A 21,197-nucleotide genomic window follows, 5' to 3' on the forward strand; every position below is an offset into this window, starting at 1 on the left:
GTTGAGACTAACTATTGGAATTTGCCCTGTTTGAATTGAGCATACCCCGCTGGTGCAATTCCCATTGAAATTTATTCATCTGTTTACTCAATTTATACCCTACCTTTCTCCTGCCATGGGACCCGAGGCAGCTTGTCATAATTTAACAACAAATGCAAGCAAATTCTAACAAAATAAAATACTGTAAACATATCTGGTATACTCAGGCAACCTTTCCAAAGATGGTGCCCTCCAAATGAGTTGAAACTTCCAACTACTATTACCATCAACTCTGATATTTGGAGTTGATGGGAAATCTTGAGGTCACCAGGTGTGGGAAGTTAAACATATAGGGTGGATGCCCAGCTAGTAATAATCCAGTTCCTAAAGTGGGGATGGGCACTATGGTTCTCCAGACAGTAGACTGCAAATCCCTTGACTCCTGGCCAGCATATCCAACAGGAATAGATGAGTTTTAGCCCAACAGTATCAGGAGAGCCAAGTGTTGGATTCGGTTCATGAACCAACATATTTTAATAAAGTGGTGTACAAGAAGTATTCTTTGCAGTTTTGTTTGCTAGGAAGAGTGGGAAAGAATCAGTCTTCATGTGTATTTTGACTTCATAATGTGCATTTTCAAAACTCTTTTATGCAAAAGGCGAGGTTAGCATTATTATAGCTCTTGGTGCCTGTTCTGTGACCACTCACCCAGACCCCACAATGAAGTTTAGACTGCTTCCGACAGTACAGAGGAAAGCTCTTCCTGTTCTGCAACTGCAGCTAACATTAGAAACAACATATATATAAATATTAAAAAAATAAGTCCATGTGTTCAGGCAATTAGAACCAAGCCAATATGCACAAAACTGCGGGCATCTCTTAAAAATTGCGAAGATCTATGAATGAATGAAATGAAAGTTTATTTCTAGACTGCTATTCCTTAGAGATCATAGCGGTTTACAAAATTTAACATCAAAACAACTTTCCCAGAGTATGCATAAATTTTTGTGTGGGGGGGGGAAGGGGGGGTGATCCTAATAATGATATTGTTGACCAAGGATTGTAGAGCCCAGAAATCCTTCTTGTTCATAAGGATTAACATCTCCGAAGAACCAAAAGCTCAGCTTTATTATGATCATCTCTTGGTTTAGCACCCAGGTTTTTCCCCCCGTTATAGAACGTAACATTATTAGCATTTTTCTGGAATTGCTAATAAAAGGTGACTTTAGTGTGGCATGTTAAAAGGGAGGAGAACTCAACTACATCTAATTATTAGTTATCTCAATTACAAATAAATAACTTTAAAGATGAAAAAATAAACAATATATCTTGGGCAGGTCCCATCTGCATGTAAAATGTTGTATTAGCTAACCTAGCTGGGAAAAATACTAATAATTATTAATAAAATATTAATAAATATTCACATTTCCAAAGACTGGTGAGGTTTGCTTATCTTATTTTTTGTCTAGGTTATCACATCTGCCCTACGCTACCACCCCATTGCAGCCCCACACTTAGTGTTCACTGTCTTTTATTTTTAGGTGTGATGCTCCACTCATACTTTGTCTCAAAGTGCTGCTCTTTTTCTCTTGCTTTGCAGTGCTAGAGAGGTCCATCGCAATGTCTTCAGAATTGTCCATGGAGCTGAATTTGTCAGTGAAACTTCTTTCCTGTTCTTCTGGCTTCATTTTTAATTCCTCTTCAGGGTGCTCAGATTTCCAGCCACCATTCCCCTTCTCCTCATTTTCAGATTTCCTTGGAACATCGATTGACTTCTTATGCATTCCTTTACAAAAATAAGATAATAGACCACAATGCTGATTAAATCTAAAATTGGCTGGCAAGGCTGGTACTCTTAATTTGACCAAAACACATTCCTATTAACTGACCAGCAATGGGAAATATGGCCAATGTTGGCTGTTTTAGCTTCCAAGTCAATGAGGTGACCATCCAGTCTGGGTTTTAGTCAGAATGTTAAAAGAGTTATCAAAGATTCTGAGGCCATTACCGTATGTTAGGGATAGTGTTCAGCACCCTGGATAGCTCCTTTAAACTTTAACTGCCCCCCTGAACTGGGGAGGTTTTTGGACTGCATTTGCTATCATTTCTCACCACTGGCTATGCAAGCTAGCAATACTGAGACTTGGAAGTCCAACATCTGGAGGGCCACAACTCTCCCATCATCCCCCACAATTAGCTATGTTGGCTAGGGTGATGAGGATTGCAATCCAACAACATCTCTATGGCTATATGTTCCCCTTTCTTAGTCTAAAATAACCTAACTCCACCTACTACTGAAGTAGTGGAAGATGTTGTAGATCTGTGTCTGGTTATGGGGCATAGCCAGGTGGTTCTCTGATTTCTGCACTCTTCTCCAGCCACAAAATTGCCATTCAAGGAGCTAGTTCAACAAAAACATGATTGGGGGTGCTTTGGTCATTGTGGAGGGTGAAGAGAATCTCCACAACAACAAATACATAAGGTAGATTTACACTTTTGTATGTCATGCTAGCCACTAGAACAGTGGTTCTCAACCTTCCTAATGGTGACCCCCAGCCATAAAATTATTTTCGTTGCTATATGCAAATATGTGTTTTCTGATGGATTTAGGCGACCCCTATGAAAGGGTCATTCGATCCCCAAAGGGGTCCTGACCCACAGGTTGGGAACCACTGCACTAGAAGTTAAGAATGGGAACTTTTTTTGGTCCCAGACCAAATTCCAGTTTGAAAAGGATGTTGGCAACTGTGAACTAGCAGAAGACAAAATAAGAGCGTTAGGGATAAGGTCTGAGTAGGTGGGACAAAAGCAAAATTGGTGTAAATAAGCAAATAATTCTTATTAGTTTGGATATTTTCTCAGCAAACATACAAATGAAACTTAAGAGTCTAAATCCATGCAGTGCTTTTTTGGTTTCTCATCCTCCCCTTCTATGCACTGTCTGTTTAAGGTGGAGTGGTCGAGTGGCCAGATTAAAATTGCTTGAAAACATCATGCAAGCTTCACCTCCTAATATGTCATCTCCACACAACTCTCAAAAGGAACAGGAGTGCTGTCTTCTAATTCATGTAACCAGCCTAATTTGTACAGGACCCTTCTGGAGGTGATGCTGTTTCAAGCATGCCAAAGGCTTTTTGAACACTGTGGTGGTATTATTGTATTATTAATACCTGTTTATGATTACTGTTTGGTGGGTTTTGCCATTTAGTGTGTTAATTGCAGCTTATTAAAATAATCAGTTAATTTGATATCTGTGTTGGGGTGATCCATTAACATGCAAATAGTATATGTTCCTGAATCTGCAGTGCAGTGCCACTGTACATGATTCCATACCCTGCAACAGTTTGATTGGTTCCAAATAGCCAGGGCTATCCTACCCTTTTACCGGCAGATGTTACAGAGCAATGGTGAAATCCTTCCAGATTTTCCCCCCTAATTTCCTCTGCTGCTGGGAGGACAGACCTATGTATCCACTACAACTATGTCTAGAGCTCCTGAACTATCCTGCTGCCGCAGTTGTGATGGAAGACTGTATCTCATTTCCAGTGATTCAGCTGCAAAGTCAGTTGGTTTGTGTACATGGAATGGAGAAAGGATGGCATCTTATCCACCCAACCAATAAGACATTTTAGGGTGGCCTTGCAATTAGCTGGGCATACTGAAATCCCATGCAACCCCATCCATGGAATGTAAAGCAGTGGATTTTCATATAAACTAGGATTACCACCATGAATATCGAAAGACAGAAGTTTATTCTACACAATGGACCCTATCCTGCAGGGAGCACAATGAGAGAAGCAGTGTTAGATTAAAGCTGGTTTTTATCCATTCTGACAAAATTCCTAAACTGAGTTTAATTTGCTCTTCAGAAAAGGATGAGTGCTGCTTTATGGAATAGGGTTATGGATTTCACAGTGAACTACTTTTAGCAATGCAAAACCAACTTTCTTTCTCTCATGAAGACATGTGCTTGAAAACATCTTAACTTTCATGGTTCTGTCCTATTGTATCCTGGGATTTCTAGTATGGTGAGGTCCTTAGGAATTCTGTGACAGAAAACTATTAAAGGGGATTACCTTACCGCTTATTATAGTTATTATTCTTATTATTATTATGTGAGACTATTTTATTCCACTGTTGTTACACTGTCTTTTCCCAGTCCATCATGCATGGGGGCTTACATAGGTTTAACCAGTTACAGCTTTAATTTTAAGATTTATGTAAGTGTTGACTGACACTTAACAATTGATTCAGTGTGTCCACTTTAGCTGGGATTAGCAACTGGATTTAGGCCATTCTGTAAGAATTATCATACAGCTATTGCTCATGCTTCCTATTGCTCTCAATAGACTTGTATAAAAGTCTCAATAGACTCTCAATTGCTCTCAACAGACTTGTATCAAAGAAGAGTGTACAAGGAGAGAGGGACTGCAACTCAATGGAAGAGTACAGTAAGTGGTTTTCAGGCAGAAGAGTCCTGGTTCAATCCCTGGCAGCTCCAAAGGACTGGTAGAACGCCTGCCTTAAACCCTCAAGAGAAAAACAAACCCCAAAGTGCTAAAGAGTATGTCACTGATATAAATAAGTCCCTGAACTCCATTGTGTACAGAAACGTCTAGATTTTATTTTTTAAAAACAATTAAAACATGTATACCTTACATAAATAAACTGAAAATATACGATGCAATTCAGCAACTTAAATCTACATAGGTAATTTTGGAATATAAAGTACTAAATTTTAAACTCTTAAGTATTTAAATAGAGTCTAGAATTCAGCTGTATCAGTTGTGTGCTCTTTAGCCCTGCAGAGGTTGCATCAACTTGCACCTCTTGCTTTCCTTCTGTTCTACAACCCTGAGCAGGCACTGCCAGTCAGTGTCAACAATGCTAAATTAGATGGACCAGTGGTTAAGACAACTTCTGTGCTCTTCTGTTCATACATCAGAGGTGAAAAAAAGCTACATTTGGGGCTGCATCTTCCAGAATTCCCCAGCTAGCATTGCCACTGCTGTTCAAAAAACGGTCCAAAAGATAACATTCCAAGCTCTGGTATATACTCTACAACTCAGTGAAGTAGACTTGAGTCGATTGACTCAGGTTGGTTCAAGGATTCAACTTGGACTTGACTCTGCAGTAATTTATGCACTGACTCGATTCAAGACTTGTACGTATATTGTTAGCAACTGACTTACTGGTCTAACTTTATCCAGAAACAGCAAACGCGTTAGGCAATGGGCTTAAGGTGGAGATGATAATCTCATGGCACATCAGTGGAGCCTTCTAAAGCTTTTGAAAAACTTTAGAAGGATCCTTCCATCATAAGACCTAACATGTTTGCTGCTCCTCTCCATGGTGCACATTTTCTTGATTTTGTAAATCCACCCACCCATCCCACATCACCACCCTTTTTTCCTGTTAAAGTTGGCTCCCAAACTTGAGACTTGAAAGTATTCTTGCAAAGACTTGAAACTTTAGTGTTGAAGCAAAAGACTTGAATGCATCACTGCTACTTCTCTCCCTCTCTCATACATACACACTTACACACACCATTATAGGTCCCTTGTTATAGGAATATCAAACTACCATCTATCAGGTTTGGATAACAGGTTTTACCATCACTGCAGTAGCAGGCAGAACTACAGCACTTTTAGGCAACTATTTGGAAGTACTTCATAACCATATTCATCTCTTCTGTATCACAGTTAAAAAATAAAAAATAGAGGAGGTGGGGCATGACTAGTCCAAACCCCTTTGCCATTATTCTCCATAAGAATAGAGCAGCCACCAGAAGAGGAGAGCATCTGTTATAAATGGCAACCCACCATTCAGTTTTTCAGTGGTCCAAATCTCCATCCTGTCCCCATGATTATAGGAGAAGGTCTTCAGGACAGCACTTTCCATATATGCAGAGCAACAGTGCACTTACCTCCTGGTCATATAATGCACAGGAGAGAATCAAGTGGCCCTCCAGATGCTGTTGGGGTGTAAGTTCCAGCAGCCCTAGCCAGCAAAGTAAATTGTGAGGAATGCTGGGAGTTGCAGCTCAACATTTGGAAGGTTTTCACTCCTGACACAATACCAGAACAGCATTATAAAGGAAACAATTTCTACTTAAACCCAACTGAGTTATGCACAGGGTGAGACGTTTGCTTACCAAGCAGCCAAGGGGCACAGGAGCCCACAAGCCCACTTTTGGCTGAGTTGATGATTGATTCTGGTAGTGGGATGGAGTGTCTCACCATGGCTCCATAGAGGCCATACTCAGCCATCACGCTGCTGCGGCCCCAACACTTCTCACGCTTCCTCCACTTGGCTCTTCGGTTTTGAAACCAAACCTTTTGGGTGTACAAGCATAAGTGTATTTTTAACAACACAGAATGTGCAGCTACATTTGTAAGCAGATTGAGAGGAAGAAGGGAAAAAATCAAAGTCATTAGGCCAAGAAAACATAAGTGTGTTCTCATCCAGAGAGGGACGAAATATAGACTGAGATCTACTGGTAGATCTCCTTGTGATGTGTATTAAATCACTAATTTGTTTCTAATTCAGAATAGCTTTAAAATAGCAAGTAACAAAAGATCTAAGCCTTGGAGCCCCTGGGATTGAACCTTGTTGTTTGCAGTACATGTGTATAACCCCTGCACCACCAGGGCTCCTTTCTGGCATTGAATTCAGAAGTGCTTAAGAATCGGTAGAGAATAAAATGGTAAGAGACACTGCAATCAGTGATCTGACAAGTAGTTTTTTTTTTTAAAGGGAACTGGCAAACAGGTTCCTTTTTTGTGACTCCCTCCTCCCTCTCTCAAGCATGTAGAAATTGGAAGACATATTTAGAAAGGTTGCCAACACTCCTAATGTAGAGGACCATAGTGAAGCAATAATCTTTGACAAAATATTTCTGCATTGGTTGAAAATAGTTAACATTGGGGTGCAAGTGGTGGGATCATTAGGTGGAAGTGACCATGTTCTCCTAGAGTTTGTAATACAGTGGAAAGGAGAAGCCAGGCAGAGTCAGACATGCATCCTAGACTTTAGGAGAGCGGATTTCAGTAAACTTAGAGAAGTATTGAGGGCGATTCCATGGTCAGAAATACTAAAAGATAAAGGAGTTCAGGACGGATGGGACTTTCTCAAAAGGGAGATACTGAAGGCACAATTTCAAACAGTTCCAGTGAGAAAGAAAAATGGGAGGTGTCTCAAGAAACTAGGATGGGTGACTAAGGAACTTTCAACCGAGCTAAGTTTGAAACGGAACATGTATAAGAAATGGAAAAAGGAGGAAATCACGAAAAAGGAATTCAAAGAAATAGCAGGCATGTGTAGGGGTAAAGTCAGAAAAGCTAAAGCGCAGAATGAACTCAGGCTTGCTAGAGAGGTTAAGAACAATAAAAAGGGCTTTTTTGGATATGTCCGCAGCAAGAGGAAGAAGAAGGAAACGGTAGGGCCACTGCGTGGAGAAGATGGCAAAATGCTAACAGGAGACAGAGAAAAGGCAGAATTACTCAACACCTTCTTTGCCTCAGTCTTCTCAGAAAAGGCAAAGGGTGCTCAACCTGAGGATAATGGAGCAGAGGACAGAATAGGGGAATTTCAGCACAGAATAAGTAAAGAGATAGTAGAGGAACACCTTGTTAATCTAAATGAATTTAAGTCTCCGGGACCAGATGAACTCCATCCATGGGTATTAAAAGAACTGGCAAAAGTAATATCGGAGCCATTGGCAATCATATTTGAAAACTCCTGGAGAACAGGAGAGATCCCAGCAGACTGGCGAAGGGCAAACGTTGTCCCCATCTTCAAAAAGGGGAAAAAAGAGGATCCCAACAATTATCGTCCAGTTAGTCTGACATCAGTTCTAGGAAAGATTCTGGAGCAGATCATTAAACAGAGAGTCTGTGAACATCTAGAAGGCAATGCCATAATCACAAAAAGTCAACATGGGTTTCAGAGAAACAAGTCATGCCAGACAAATCTAATCTCTTTCTTTGATAAAATTACCAGCTTGGTAGATGAAGGGAATGCTGTGGATATAGTATATCTGGATTTCAGTAAGGCCTTTGACAAGGTTTCCCATGACATTCTTGCAAACAAGCTTGTAAAATGTGGGCTAGACAAAGGAACTGTTAAATGGATCTGTAATTGGTTGACCGGCTGAACCCAAAGGGTGCTCAACAATGGCTCCTTTTCATCCTGGAGGGAAGTGACCAGTGGGGTCCCACAGGGCTCTGTCCTGGGCCCAGTGCTATTCAACATCTTTATCAATGACCTGGATGACAGAATTGGGAGCATACTTATCAAATTTGCAGATGACACCAAATTAGGGGGAATAGCTAATACCCCAGAGGACAGGATCAAGATTCAAAACGACCTGAATAGACTAGAAAGCTGGGCCAAAGCTAACAAAATGAAATTCAACACAGAGAAATGTAAGGTATTGCACTTAGGGCGGAAAAATAAAATGCACAGATATAGGATGGGTGACACCTGGCTGAATGAAACTACGTGTGAAAGGGATCTAGGAGTCCAAGTTGAACATGAGTGAACAGTGTGATGCGGCAGCTAAAAAGGCCAATGCTATTTTAGGCTGCATCAATAGAAGTATAGTGTCTAGATCAAGAGAAGTAATAGTGCCACTGTATTCTGCTTTGGTCAGGCCCCACCTAGAATATTGTGTCCAGTTCTGGGCGCCACAATTCAGAAAGGACATTGAGAAACTGGAGCGTGTCCAAAGGAGGGCGACAAAAATGGTGAAGGGTCTGGAAACCATGCCCTATGAGGAACGACTTAGGGAGCTGGGGATGTTTAGCCTGGAGAAAAGAAGGTTAAGAGGTGATAAGATAGCCCTGTTTAAATATTTGAAAGGATGTCATATTGAGGAGGGAGCAAGCTTGTTTTCTGCTGCTCCAGAGAACAGGACCTGGAACAATGGATGCAAACTACAGGAAAAGAGATTCCACCTGAACATTAGGAGGAACTTCCTGACAGTAAGGGCTGTTCGACAGTGGAATGCACTCCCTCGGAGGGTGATAGAGTCTCCTTCCTTGGAGGTCTTTAAACAGAGGCTGGATGGCCATCTGTCAGGGATGCTTTGATTTGGATTTCCTGCATGGCAGGGGGTTGGACTGGATGGCCCTAGTGGTCTCTTCCAACTCTACGATTCTATGATTCTATGATTCTGGGATAGTTTTTTTTAATTAAAAAAATGTAGAAGGCATTGTAAGGGACAGAATATGAGGCAGAGATAGAGATGGGGTGCAGAGTAGAGAAGTGGAAATTTGTGTGCTCCGTATGTAGAGTATTACATATTTGTCTGAAGCAGGGCAGGCTACATGTGACCCTTCAAATGTTGTTGGACTTCAGTATTTCTCACATCTGGTAATGCCATGACCAGACCATCACTAAGCTGTCTGTGTGTCAACAGATGACTGCATCAAAACTTAGGCAGAAAAGAGGGCCTGCAAACCATGCCCTCTGAGGAGAGACTTAGGGAGCTGGGTATGTTTAGTCTGGAGAAGAGAAGGTGAAGGGGTGATATGATAGCCCTATTTAAATATTTGAAGGAGTGTCATGTTGAGGAGGGAGCAAGCTTGGTTTCTGCCCTACCAGAGACTAGGACATGGAGCAATGGATTTAAACTACAGGAAAAGAGATTCCACCTTAACATTGGGAGGAACTTTCTGACAGTAAAAGCTGTTAAACTGTGGAACACACTCCCTTGGAGAGTAGTGGAATCTCCTTCTTTGGAAGTCTTTAAGCAAAGGCTGGATGGCCATCTATCGGGGATGCTTTGATTGAGTTTTCATGCATGGCAGGGAGTTGGACTGGATGGCCCTTGTGGTCTCTTCCAACTCTATGATTCTATGAACACTATTGTCCAGTGCAGTACACCTTTTTGGTTTATCTTTTGTTCTCTGGTCAGTAATAATAATAGTAATTTTTTCTCTCTTATCGCCTTTGTTTTTGGTTAGGCGGCCATGTTCCCAGAGCTTTCTGGTAAGCTGGTATTTCTTACACAGACATTTGGCTTTTTATCGTACACTATAGTATGGTACAAAAAATGATCAGGGCCATATGCAGCCCATATGGTGCAAACCCTGTCAGCAAGCTACAACCCATTAACGTTAGTCTCCTGTCCCCCCGTCCCCAAGCTCAGGGAAATGTCTGGGACTAGCCAGGTTGTAGATTGCAACTAGCATCAAGCTAATGTTTTTCTCTACATATTTCAACAGGCTAAAGCAGTTCTTTCTAGCTGTACACATTTTCACAGTGCTGAATTAGAATCAGATGGCTGAAAGATTATCCATCCTAGGCTCGTGCCCTGTACTGTGGCAGGATTTGCCAAGATAAAATAATTCCTGAGAGATATTTATCCATGCTCTCCTTAACCCCATGGATGTCACATTCAGTGCCCATTATTTTTCAGTGGAAGGGGTGGTGGGCCAGTGCCTCATGTGACATGCAATCACAGCCATCACTACATTAGGCATTTTGCCCTGCTAAGTGCCTCAGTTTTCAAACCCTGGAAATGGTTTGGTCATTTGTGTGACATAAGAGGGCTTCAAGACATGGATGATATCCCTAAAGGAACTGGTCAGCAAAGTCCGCAATCCCATTTCCACCCCATTACTTTATATAAATGCCTTGACAGGGTATGCACACAATCTTTGTTTATAATCATTTATCAGGCATCAGGACACACACCTGTATCCTATCCTCAGGGAGCTCCGTTTTCATAGCTAACATTTCTCTGGCATACACATCGGGGTAATGAGCTTCATTGAAAGCCTTTTCCAGTTCTTCCAGTTGATGGGCAGTAAACACAGTCCTACAGGGACAAAAACAGCAACAACTATCATAGTTAGGATAGGACAATGCACATGTTCAAAGAATGCTCCACTAGCCTCGGTTATATATCCAGGAAGGAGGGAAATCTGTACTTTGCAAGATGCAAGAAATTAGCATGAATATTTATTTGATACTGCTGCCTATGACAAAAGGGGTCACTATGTTTAGTCCAATATAAAAAGCAGCTTTAGATCTTATGTATGCATGCAATAGGTACAATCATGGTCATCCTTCCAATAGCCAGAGGGGAGAAATTGTGCTGTCATAAAAGGGCAGCAATAACCTCCACCACCACCACAACATCCCACCCTTTCCCCAAAACTGGGACTCAAAATGTTACTTAATTTGTACTCCCCCACCCCACTGTCAAGGATAAGACAAAGTGTTTGGGATTTTCTGCCTCATTAGCCAAAATAACTTTGAACACTGTGCACTTTGACCTGAGAGGATGAGAAGCACTATTTGCTGCTCCATCTCAAGCAACAAAATGTATTGGAACAGCTGTCTGTACAACGAATCATCACAGTGCTTAAATCCATTGTCTCCATGATCCCAAGAAGCTGATGCAAGCTGAAGTCCATGATGTCTGGATTGGATGGTTAAAGAAGGTTGCTCTGGTCAATGGAACCTGAAATGGTACCTCATCTTTTTCCATTGATCCAAGGTAGATCTCAGGCTAACCATGAACAATTTGTGACCCATGAGGATAATGTAGGCCACTGTGTACACAGGGTTTGGATGTTTGTTTTTAACTATGCCTTCTAAAATTCCCCAGCCAGCATGGAGGATTCTGGGAGCTGTTGTGCTCTGAAGGAAGAGATTGAGGATACTTGCATATAGAATCATACAGTTGGAAGAGACAACAATGAGGAAAAATGGAATGATCTGATAGTTCCTGGGTTTTGATGACACAATGAATATTCTGAGAAAAATGGTTTCATTATGAATGAGATTAGCTGGTGTATTCAGAGCTTGGGGAAATTACTTTTTTGGATGACAGTTGCCAAAACCCACAGGACCAAATGATCAGTAGCCATGATGGCTGGGAGATATGAGAAATGTAGTCCAAAAAATCACTTTCCCCTTCTTTGGATGTATTTGTGTATTGCATTACCATGAATAATTTCATATGTAGTATTGTAGATTATTTGAATCCAAAAATATCTAGGAGGCCATGGGTTTCCCCATTCCTTAAAGCTTAAGGTTTTGAGGATAAATGGGATGGTTTCTGTGTCTTAAGCCTCAGAACTCTCTTGTATAAAAGAAATCACCTAATGAGTTACATGTGGTTGCAGGTCATTTCTTTTTCAAACATCTACAGACAGGTATTTTTTTTTAAAAAAAAAATCAAATTTGTACAAGACAGAAAGACAAAATGTGAGTGAGAGCATGGACATGATGCTCTAAAAATCCTTAAGAAGACTTATAATAATTCAATACATGGTACAAAGCTGGGAAGACACTTGCTATACTGTACATTCAATATTATTTATATATTTTTACCTATGCCGCCGTTTCTTTCTCTTGATCTGCGCATCAGAAGTCTTCAAGTTGTTCTTGTCACCTGACAAACTGTCTTCATCTTTTTATCATTTTGATGAGGGAGGGGGGAAAAGATATTGATCAAATCTCTTGTTATTTTTATTCACTTTTGTTTTAACTATGTCTATCCTTTTTAAAATGGCAGGGTTTTTCCCCACTCACAATATTAACAAGTGGCACACAACATTAAGATGAAATAAAAGCACATCAAAATATACCAAAAATAATCAATAAAAACAATAATAATGATTGCAAATCAGTACTGAAAATTATTCAAGTTTTCAAGACCTATCAAAAATAAAGAGGGGAAGTGGTGACACCTCATATTCCAATGTAGCACAAACTGACTTGAGCTTTGCGGTATCAACTTTTCTATTAGACCTCTGAGCTATGTGATGCAAAAGACATAACTAAGAAGAAAATAAATCTCAATAGAGGAATTTGTTTTGAGAACCAGAAATGAACCCAGTTCATATCCTTTCTATGAAAAAATCCACTCTTGATTGGTCAAAAGCCTTCTTAATTTCAGCAGCATAATTCTAGAACAGCAGAAAGGTCATTTTTACTGCTACTGTTATTAAACGGTTAGTTGTTGCCAATTTCTCACCAATTACTGATACATTCAGCTGAATCTTGTGCCAGCTCCTATTCTAATGGGATGGCATCTTCAACATCTGCTAATAGCCACTGTTACAATCTGTTTCTAGGAATGTGTTTGTTTTATGTGTGAGAGTGTGTACATGCAACAGGTACTCTATGTGTACCACTATGCCATCACCTAATTCACAGGCAATCTGCCTGCCAGCCTATGCCGTGGCAGTAGCCAAGGAAAAGGTGGGCAGATGATTGCCATCCAGGGCAGCAAGTAGGGTTGGCTAGTGGCCAGCGCTGATTAAAACCACTCTCCCCAGTCATTAGGAATATAGGTCAGCCCTATCCATCTCCACTGCCAGGCAAACGAAATGGGTGGGGAGTGCTGGCACAAACACTGGATTTTCAGCACCAGGAGAGCAGCAAGAACAGATGGGCAGCTTTCTATGAGGCTAAGGCGGGAGTAGAATTAGAGGCAACCCAATTTGTCCACCAACTGGGCCAAAAGAAAGAAGAAAGAGGAGTATCCGGAGCAAACCCCCTGTTGGTCTTGGAAGGAGCATCTCTGTAATACAGCAAATGTTATCCAATATTTTTGTCCCACCCCACTCCATTTAACATTTCAGTACAGTATAAGGTTAGTTGGTGTAGAGAATCAGAGTCAGTATGCTGGAAAGTCATATGCAAAGGGATCGTGCAGCTACCTTTGAAACTAACTGAAAGACAGAGGTTCATAGCATGAGCTTCCGTAAACGTGAGCCTATTTCCTCAGATGCAAGTTTACAAAAGCTCATGCTACAAACCTCTGTCTTTCGATTAGTCTCAAAGATGCTGAAAGATCCCTTTGCATACTCACTTCAAACAGGTTATTTCCAAATTCCTTAGCTTCCCAATAGTTCATGGAACAGTTTTTTCTTCAAACAAAAGCCTACAATTGTATGAAAACTGGAAGACGAGGATGTATCTCCAACCAAATAAAGCACCATAAGACTGGAGCACTAACACGCAAAAGATAGGTACAGTAATTTTCAGAACTCAGTAATCTCTTAGTGCTCTTTCCCCCCTTCTTCACTGTTATTCTGACCCCTCGCTCAGCATCAGTGCTCTCTCTCCCTCTCTGAGATTACTAACTCAAGCAAGGCATTCATTTCATCTCTTCCCTGGAAAGGAAGGTGAACATCAGATACACAAACAGGGAGTCACTTTTCTCTGGGGATATCATGCAGTGAATTCCACAATGCAATAGACAAAGCCAGTTCTATGGGTATTTTCTACCTTGTGGTAAAGTGCCAGATAAGCTGCAGAGGTGCAAAAATTGCAGCTAGCTTTCCCCAAACCAGCAACCTCCAAATGTGTCATATTACAACTATCATCATCCTCAACCAGTGTGGTCAAAGGTTATGCTAGGTGGAGATGATGTATGTTGTGATCTTATATGCTGGGAGGGGGAAAGTTTGAGAAATGCAGTTTCCAGAGACATATTTTATGTAAAGCAGGGGTTCTACCATTGAGCTGTGGACCAGTTCAAAGGCTGGCTGAGATACCCTTTGGCATACAGACTTTGGAAGTTGATATTTCCAGAATTCTTTGGCACAATGTACCTTCTGAATCTGTGGAAGTAGTTGATCATTGTTGTTGTGTGCCTTCAAATAATTTCCAGTTTGTGGCAACCCTATGGAGACCCTATCATGGCATTTTCTTGGCAAGATTTGTTCAGAGAAGGTTTGCCATTGCCTTCCCCTGAGGCTGAGAGAATGGGTTTCATGGCCGAGAAAGGAATTGAACCCTGGTCTCCAGAGTAATAGTCCAACACTTAAACCATTACGCCATGGCTCCAGTTGACTATTACTCCATTCTGAAATCTTGGTTGTTTTCAGTGCTACTGAAATGAGTTGTTTGAAGTAGTAAAAGAAAGAGAAAAGCTTTGATGAACATGCTTTTCTAACTCTACAACTAAACTTGCAATGTATTTGGGATTGATAGATAATGGCTTTTGGTTAAAGATGTATCTCATGGAAACTCAGAAAACTTCCAATGGATAGTGAGACCATCTCTGTCTGCATATGAGATGGAGCCAACAGGATTAGCAACAGGTAGAGCAGACTTTGGTGAAACTAGTGGTTAAGTCAAAGAGAGAAACCAATGCTTACTTGAAAATCCACAAACCCCCTCTGAAGAAATTTACCAAGAAAATCCTGTGATAGTGTCACTTTAGAGTTGCTTTAGGTCATGAACAATTTGAAGGCATACAGCACACACATACACACACTTGAAAGTCCAACCCACTTGAAAACTTAGGCCTGAACCCAATGCACATGTTTTGTTGTTGTTATTATTTGCCATCAAGTCAAATTTGACTTATGGCAGTCCTATGAATGACGGACCCCCATTTGCCCTGGTCATCAGCTGCTCTGCTCTGGCAAACTCAGGGCTGTGGCTTCCTTGATTGATCAGTTTCCCTTCCACTTACCAAGCATTATCATCTTTTCCCATGAGTCATGTTGCCTCATATTTACTTGGGAGTAAGTCTGACTAAACTCAGTGAGTATGTAGAGAGATCTTGTAGCACCTTTGAGACTAATTGAAAGAAAGAAGTTGGCAGCATGAGCTTTCATAGACTTAAGTCTAATTCCACAGATGAATTTGGTGGAGTGTAAAGCTAAGGACAGACCAGTATATGACACTGGTGTGTGAGAATGTCAATTCAAATTCAAAATCCTTGGCATATGGAAATGAAGTGGCAAGTCTAGATTTAACTATAGTTGTGTGTGAACAGACATTGGAAACTAGTCTTTGTGTGTGGAAATGAAGTAACAAGTCCAGTTTGGCATTGAAAACTAGCCTGTAGGTGAAGACCATAGATGAGTGTAGGATGCTCTACACTCATGTAGTGGAGTGTAAAATGCATCTGCGGATGTAGAACTAAGTCTACATAAACTCATGCCGCCAACTTCTTTCTTTCAACATGCAAGGGTAGCTGTGTTCGCGATTTAACAAATCCAAACAAAAATCCATCTGTGGTGCTGTATTGACAGGCCCTATCGGGTGCCGTCATTACACGTGAGGGGCAGCGCTTCCTGATGCACCTTGCCCCTTGCATGTAATGAGGGCGTAAAAATGGTGGCGCCCTATACACATGGGCGCCGCTATTTTGACATGATGGACGCCTAGCATCCACATGTCTCAGCACCTTCATGACGCCACAAGTGCGCCATTGGTGCCTTGTGGCGTCATAATGGCGCTGCAGAAGGAAGCCACTTTTTGCGGGTTCTTTGTTGCACAAGGGAGCCATGCGGTTTGTCCGCTGCGGCTCCCTCGTGCAACAAACGAGGGCGGCGGGAGACCGCCCTTTTGGGCAGTCTGTATCTCACCTGTAATACCTTTATTGGCCAACCAAAATGCACAATATACTTGTTGCAAGCTTTCGAAATTCCATGTAACAACTTGCCTGTTGAAAAAGCCCACAGAACTTCAAAAGCTTGCAACAAGTATATTGTACATTTCAGTTGGCCAATAAAGGTATCGCTGATTGTTTCTTTCAGTTAGTCTCAAAGGTGCTACAAGATCTCTCTACATACTAATTCTGCAGACTAACATGGCTATATCTTTGAATTCTAAAGTCAGTGAGGTTTACTGAGCTGAGACAGGATTGTGTTGTAGATCCCAGAAAGATGAGGAGTGTTTATTGTTATTCAACATTAGCAAAGGAAAAGCACACTTCCCATGCTCAGAGGAGCTCTGTTACCTTTGTTGTTCTATATCTCAATACAAAACAAAACAAGAAACATTCTGGGCCTTACAGAGCTTCACAAAGGGCAAGCATCTGTGATTTCTGGGGGTGCCTATTTAATACAGGTTACTGGAGATGTGTGGTGCCTCTGTCCTCCCTTGGCCACTGAAACCCACTGGATGATGTTGGGCATGCCACATCCTCTCAGCCTCAGAGGAAGGCAAAAACAAACCCCCTCTGAACAAATCTGCCAATAAAACCCCATGATAGGTTTGCTTTAGGGTCGCTATAAGTCAGAAACAAGGCACACAACAAAACAGGGTAGAATCTGGTCAGACAGATAGTGCTTCCCAGCAGGTATCAGTAATAATGCTATAGGTTAACAACAACAACAGCTGTATGTATTTCTTCATATTACATACACAAATCTATGCAGCAAAACTCCAACAGTCATTCCTGTAGTGAGAATACGGTAGGATAGGAACAAAACAAAACACATCCAGGGCTTGAAAGTTCATTTTTTTGAACTTTTTGGTTTGAGCTATGATTCTGGAAACCAAGGTCTTCATCCCATCTCAGCCATGGAAACCCACTAGGTAACCTTGGGCAAGTCACACTCTCTCAGCCTCAGAGGAGGTTAATGGCACACCCTTTCTGAAGAAACCTGGCAAAAAAACCCTTGTGATAGGTTCACCTTTGGGTCTCCATAAACTGGAAACAGCTTAAAGGCACATAACCACAATAAAGTACCTGGGTTGATTTGAGAAATTCTGGGAACTGCAGGATCCTTTCTCTGCAAAACTTTGTCTCTTTCTCATCTACTATTTTGCTGCTGTAACTTCTACCCCAAAGTTTGTTGTATATCTTTGCTCTTTAGGATCTTTTCTAAGTTATTTCATAGAAGAACTAGAAAAAACTATGAAGAACTATAAGTAAAGAAGCTTACTGTCTGGCAAAGAGCAAGTCACCCATCAGTTGGCATCTGGGCCCCTGGCACAGGGATGCTGCTGGCTGGCTGAAGGGCAGGAGGGTACAGAGGAAAAGTTCTGTCCCTTTTGATGGGCAATGCTTTTTTTAAGAAATTACTTTTAGGACTCCATGATCAGCATGAATCAACAGGTGACAGTTTTGCCCCAGCACAGAAAGAGGCAGCCAGAAACAGGGGACCTCTCTTTTTATAATTGATGTCCTTGCCCCTTTGGACAAGGGGCTCTTCAAGGCATGGGAGTTTGTCCACGAAAAAGGAGGAGAAACTCTGAAGAAAGTTGCTCCAAAAAGAGATCCTGAAAGGCCTAGGCTGGGAGCTAAACTTTCAAGACTTTCCTACAAAACAACAACAAAAAAAAATCAATGCAATATGAAGAATAAACAGAGGGGCCCTACCAGGTAGTGACATGTGTATCTCTGTGGGTACATGTGAGAGTGCACACACATGTGCATTTTCCCATGGTTACGCATATGTACAGAGAGATGCATCACACTTAAAATTACTTTATTCCCTCAGAAATGCTACTTGCTACAAAACATCACTTGAGGAAATGACTTTTGGGGGAAAGTTTCTGGAGTTAGGAGTGTGCCTCCAAGTTGTTTCTGACTTACGGTGACCCTAAGGCAAACCTATCATGGGGTTTTCCTGGCAAGATTTGCTCAGAGGAGATTTGCCATTGCCTTCCCCTGAGGCTGAGAGAGTGAGACTTGCCCAAGGGTCCTCCAGTGGGTTTCATGGCCCGGAGGGAACCAGTGTGGGAGCTCCATCCTATGGCATCCAGGGATGTGTAGTTTTACACACTCTTTCACCTTCTCTACCAAAGACAGATGGTGCCTGCCAAGACTACACATCCCAGGAGTCTGTAAGGATGGAGCCGTGGCAGCTAAAGAGGTGTCTAACTACATCATTTCTACAGTGTGTGTGTGTGTGTGTGTGTTGTGTGCCTTCAAGTCCTTTCCCCCTTCTGGAAAGCCTAAGGCCAACCAGCCCCAGGGTTTTCTTGGCCATTTTCTTCAGAGAAGGGGTTCACCATTGCATTGCCATCCTCTGAGCTGAGAGAGTGTGACTAGACCACATGGGTTTCCCATAGTTGAGTCAGGATTTGAACCCTGGACTCCAGAGTCACAACCCAACACTCAAGCCACCACACACACACACACTTAAAGTGTTTTATAGAGACTGTATAGTAGGAGATATTAAGAATCATATTAGAGGTACAGTAAGATCAGAGACATTACATATGTATAGGGGAATGTATATCCTGGGAGGGAGAAGCAAGAAGATGAAAGAAAACAAGGAACGCAAAAAGGAGATTTGAAGCAGGAAGTGCTAGACAAGCAAGAAGAAGAAATGAAGAGAACAAGAAGGAAACTTATTGTAATACAACATGTAAGATATTGTACTTCTATTACTATGTAAATAACTAATAAAAATCTTATAAGATAAAACACTTTTATAAGTTTTATACAGTTTTATCTTTTGAAAATGTATTTTATTCTTTTAATAGCTATCTATTTTAACATTGTAATAATTTAATTCCATTTTTAAAGCACCTCTTTTCTATGTTTAACTGTATTTTGTATTGTATTACGATTTTACTGTACACCGCTATGATCATCGCGGAATAGCGGTCTATAAATAAAACATATTATTATTATTATTATTATTATTATGTTTTTAATTGTGTTGTTGTTTTTAATATTGTGAAGTCACTCTGAGTCCTAGTTCTGGGAAAAGAGTGGGATACAGATAAATATTATCATCATTATAGATAGATGATAGCTAGATAGTTTAGACCAACAGCTAGATAGATGATAGATGGATGGATAGATGATTGATAGATAGCTAGATGATAGTTACAGGGCCCTCCAGCCCAAGCCCCTTCTGCCATGCAGGAACTCTCAATCCCAGCACCCCCAACAGATGGCCCTCCAGCCTCTGCTTAAAGACCTCCAAGGAAACAGAGCTAGATACTGAGACAGAGAGATAGCTAGATAGACAGATGCTAGATTCCAGGCCTGCCTGCCTGCAGCAGGACGAAGAAAACTTTCTGCTGGCAACCCCTTTCTAACCCAAAGAAAGTCTTACCGGAGATGTTCTCCTTGTGCTTCTCCGCTCCGGGGCCATAGGGAGGGTGGGGATGATGGTGGTGGTGGTGGTGGTGCTGGGGATGATGGGTCTGGTGGTGGTGGTGGTGGGTCTGGAGGAAGGGGAGGTGGGCCGGCAGGAGGCAAGGCGGGGGCCCCCCGGGGGAGGGCTGCTGGGGGGCGAAGCCGCAGAGGAAGCCCAGGCCCAGGGGAAGGGCTGCGGCGGAGGCCGCGGGGGCTCCGGAGGGCTCCGGCGGGGGCTGGGGCTGTTGGGGCTGGAGCTCGGCTTCCAAGCCCAGGAGGTCGGTGATGGCGAAGCCCCGCGTGGAGCGCCAGGGGCCCAAAGGGAGGCTGCTGCTGCTGCTGCTGGTGCCCAGGCGGGGCTTCTCGCTGGAGGGCAGCAGCTGGGCTTTGCCCTTGGAGCTGCCTTTGCCCTCCTCCTCCTCTTCCTCCGAGGGATCCTCCCGGCCGGGCATCGCAAGGCAAGGCAAGGCAAGGCAAGGCAAGGCAAAGGAGGGAGGCAGAGCAGGCACCCGACTTTTTAAGCCTCCCTCCCGACCCAGGCAGCCAATCAGCGCCCAGCCAGCCAGGGAGGGAGGGAGGGGCAGCGGAGCCAATGGGCAGGGATGGGGATCAGGGCCCTCCAGTCCTGGGCTTGGCTTGGCAAGCTTGCTCCAGCCCAGAGAAGCCGGGGCTCTACCCTTTACCTTCCTCTGAGGCTGAGAGAGTGTGACCTCCCAAGCCCCCCCCCCAAGTGCTCTTCTAGCCCAGAGCCTGCCTTTCCATCATCGTGTGGATGGCATTGAGATGGCATTTTCCATCCTGCAGATGCCTCCCGACTCTTCTCCGACTGAAGGCGATCCGACCCTGGCTGGGGTTTTCTCTGCCCTTTGCCTTCCTCTGAGGCTGAGACAGTGGGACTGGCCCAGTGGGCTTCATGGCCCAGCGGGAACCCATTCGTTCCTACAGTATAAGTTTGTGTTGTGTGTGTATGTTGTGTGCCCCATGGCGACCCTAAGACACACCTATCCTGGGGTTTTGTTTTTTTTTTTGGGGGGGGGGTAAGTTTTGTTCAGAAGGGGGTTGGCCTTTGCCTTCCTCTGAGGCTGAGAGAGTGGGACTTGGTCTCATAGCCCAGAGGGAACCCATTTGTTTCTACAGTGTAGGTAGCTGTGTGTTGTGCGCATGTCGTGTGCCTCCTGGCAACCTTAAAGCACACCTGTCCTGGGGTTTTCTTGGCAGGGTTTGTTCAGAGAAGGGTTTGCCCTTGCTTCCCTCTGAGGCTGAGACAGTGTGACTGGCCCAAGCCCCCTCCCCCCCCCCCCGGTTTTCATAGCCCAGCAGGCACCACTTCACTTCTGCAGTGAAGATGTGTGCACCTGTGTATTTTGTGCCTTTACCAACTTCTGGAGACTCTTATCAGAGGTGAAGTTGA

General features: G+C 42.7%; 1 protein-coding gene across 1 annotated transcript; it reads right to left on the bottom strand.

Annotated features, from left to right (window-relative positions):
• Window positions 1-1,007: 1,007 nt before the first annotated feature.
• Window positions 1,008-20,257, bottom strand: LOC149310460 (visual system homeobox 1-like). The gene is made up of 5 exons (XM_089528984.1): window positions 19,764-20,257; window positions 12,328-12,406; window positions 10,681-10,804; window positions 6,134-6,314; window positions 1,008-1,765 (listed from the first exon to the last, which is right to left on the bottom strand). The coding sequence occupies exons 1-5, from the start codon at window positions 20,236-20,238 to the stop codon at window positions 1,494-1,496; spliced, it is 1,131 nt and encodes a 376-aa protein (XP_089385110.1). The 5' UTR covers window positions 20,239-20,257; the 3' UTR covers window positions 1,008-1,493.
• Between the last annotated feature and the right edge of the window lie 940 nt (window positions 20,258-21,197).

Source organism: Sceloporus occidentalis, unplaced genomic scaffold, assembly GCF_023333645.1.
Source record: "Sceloporus occidentalis isolate IW3139 unplaced genomic scaffold, rSceOcc1.0.p SCAF_6, whole genome shotgun sequence".
NCBI classification, from domain to species: Eukaryota; Metazoa; Chordata; class Lepidosauria; order Squamata; family Phrynosomatidae; genus Sceloporus; species Sceloporus occidentalis.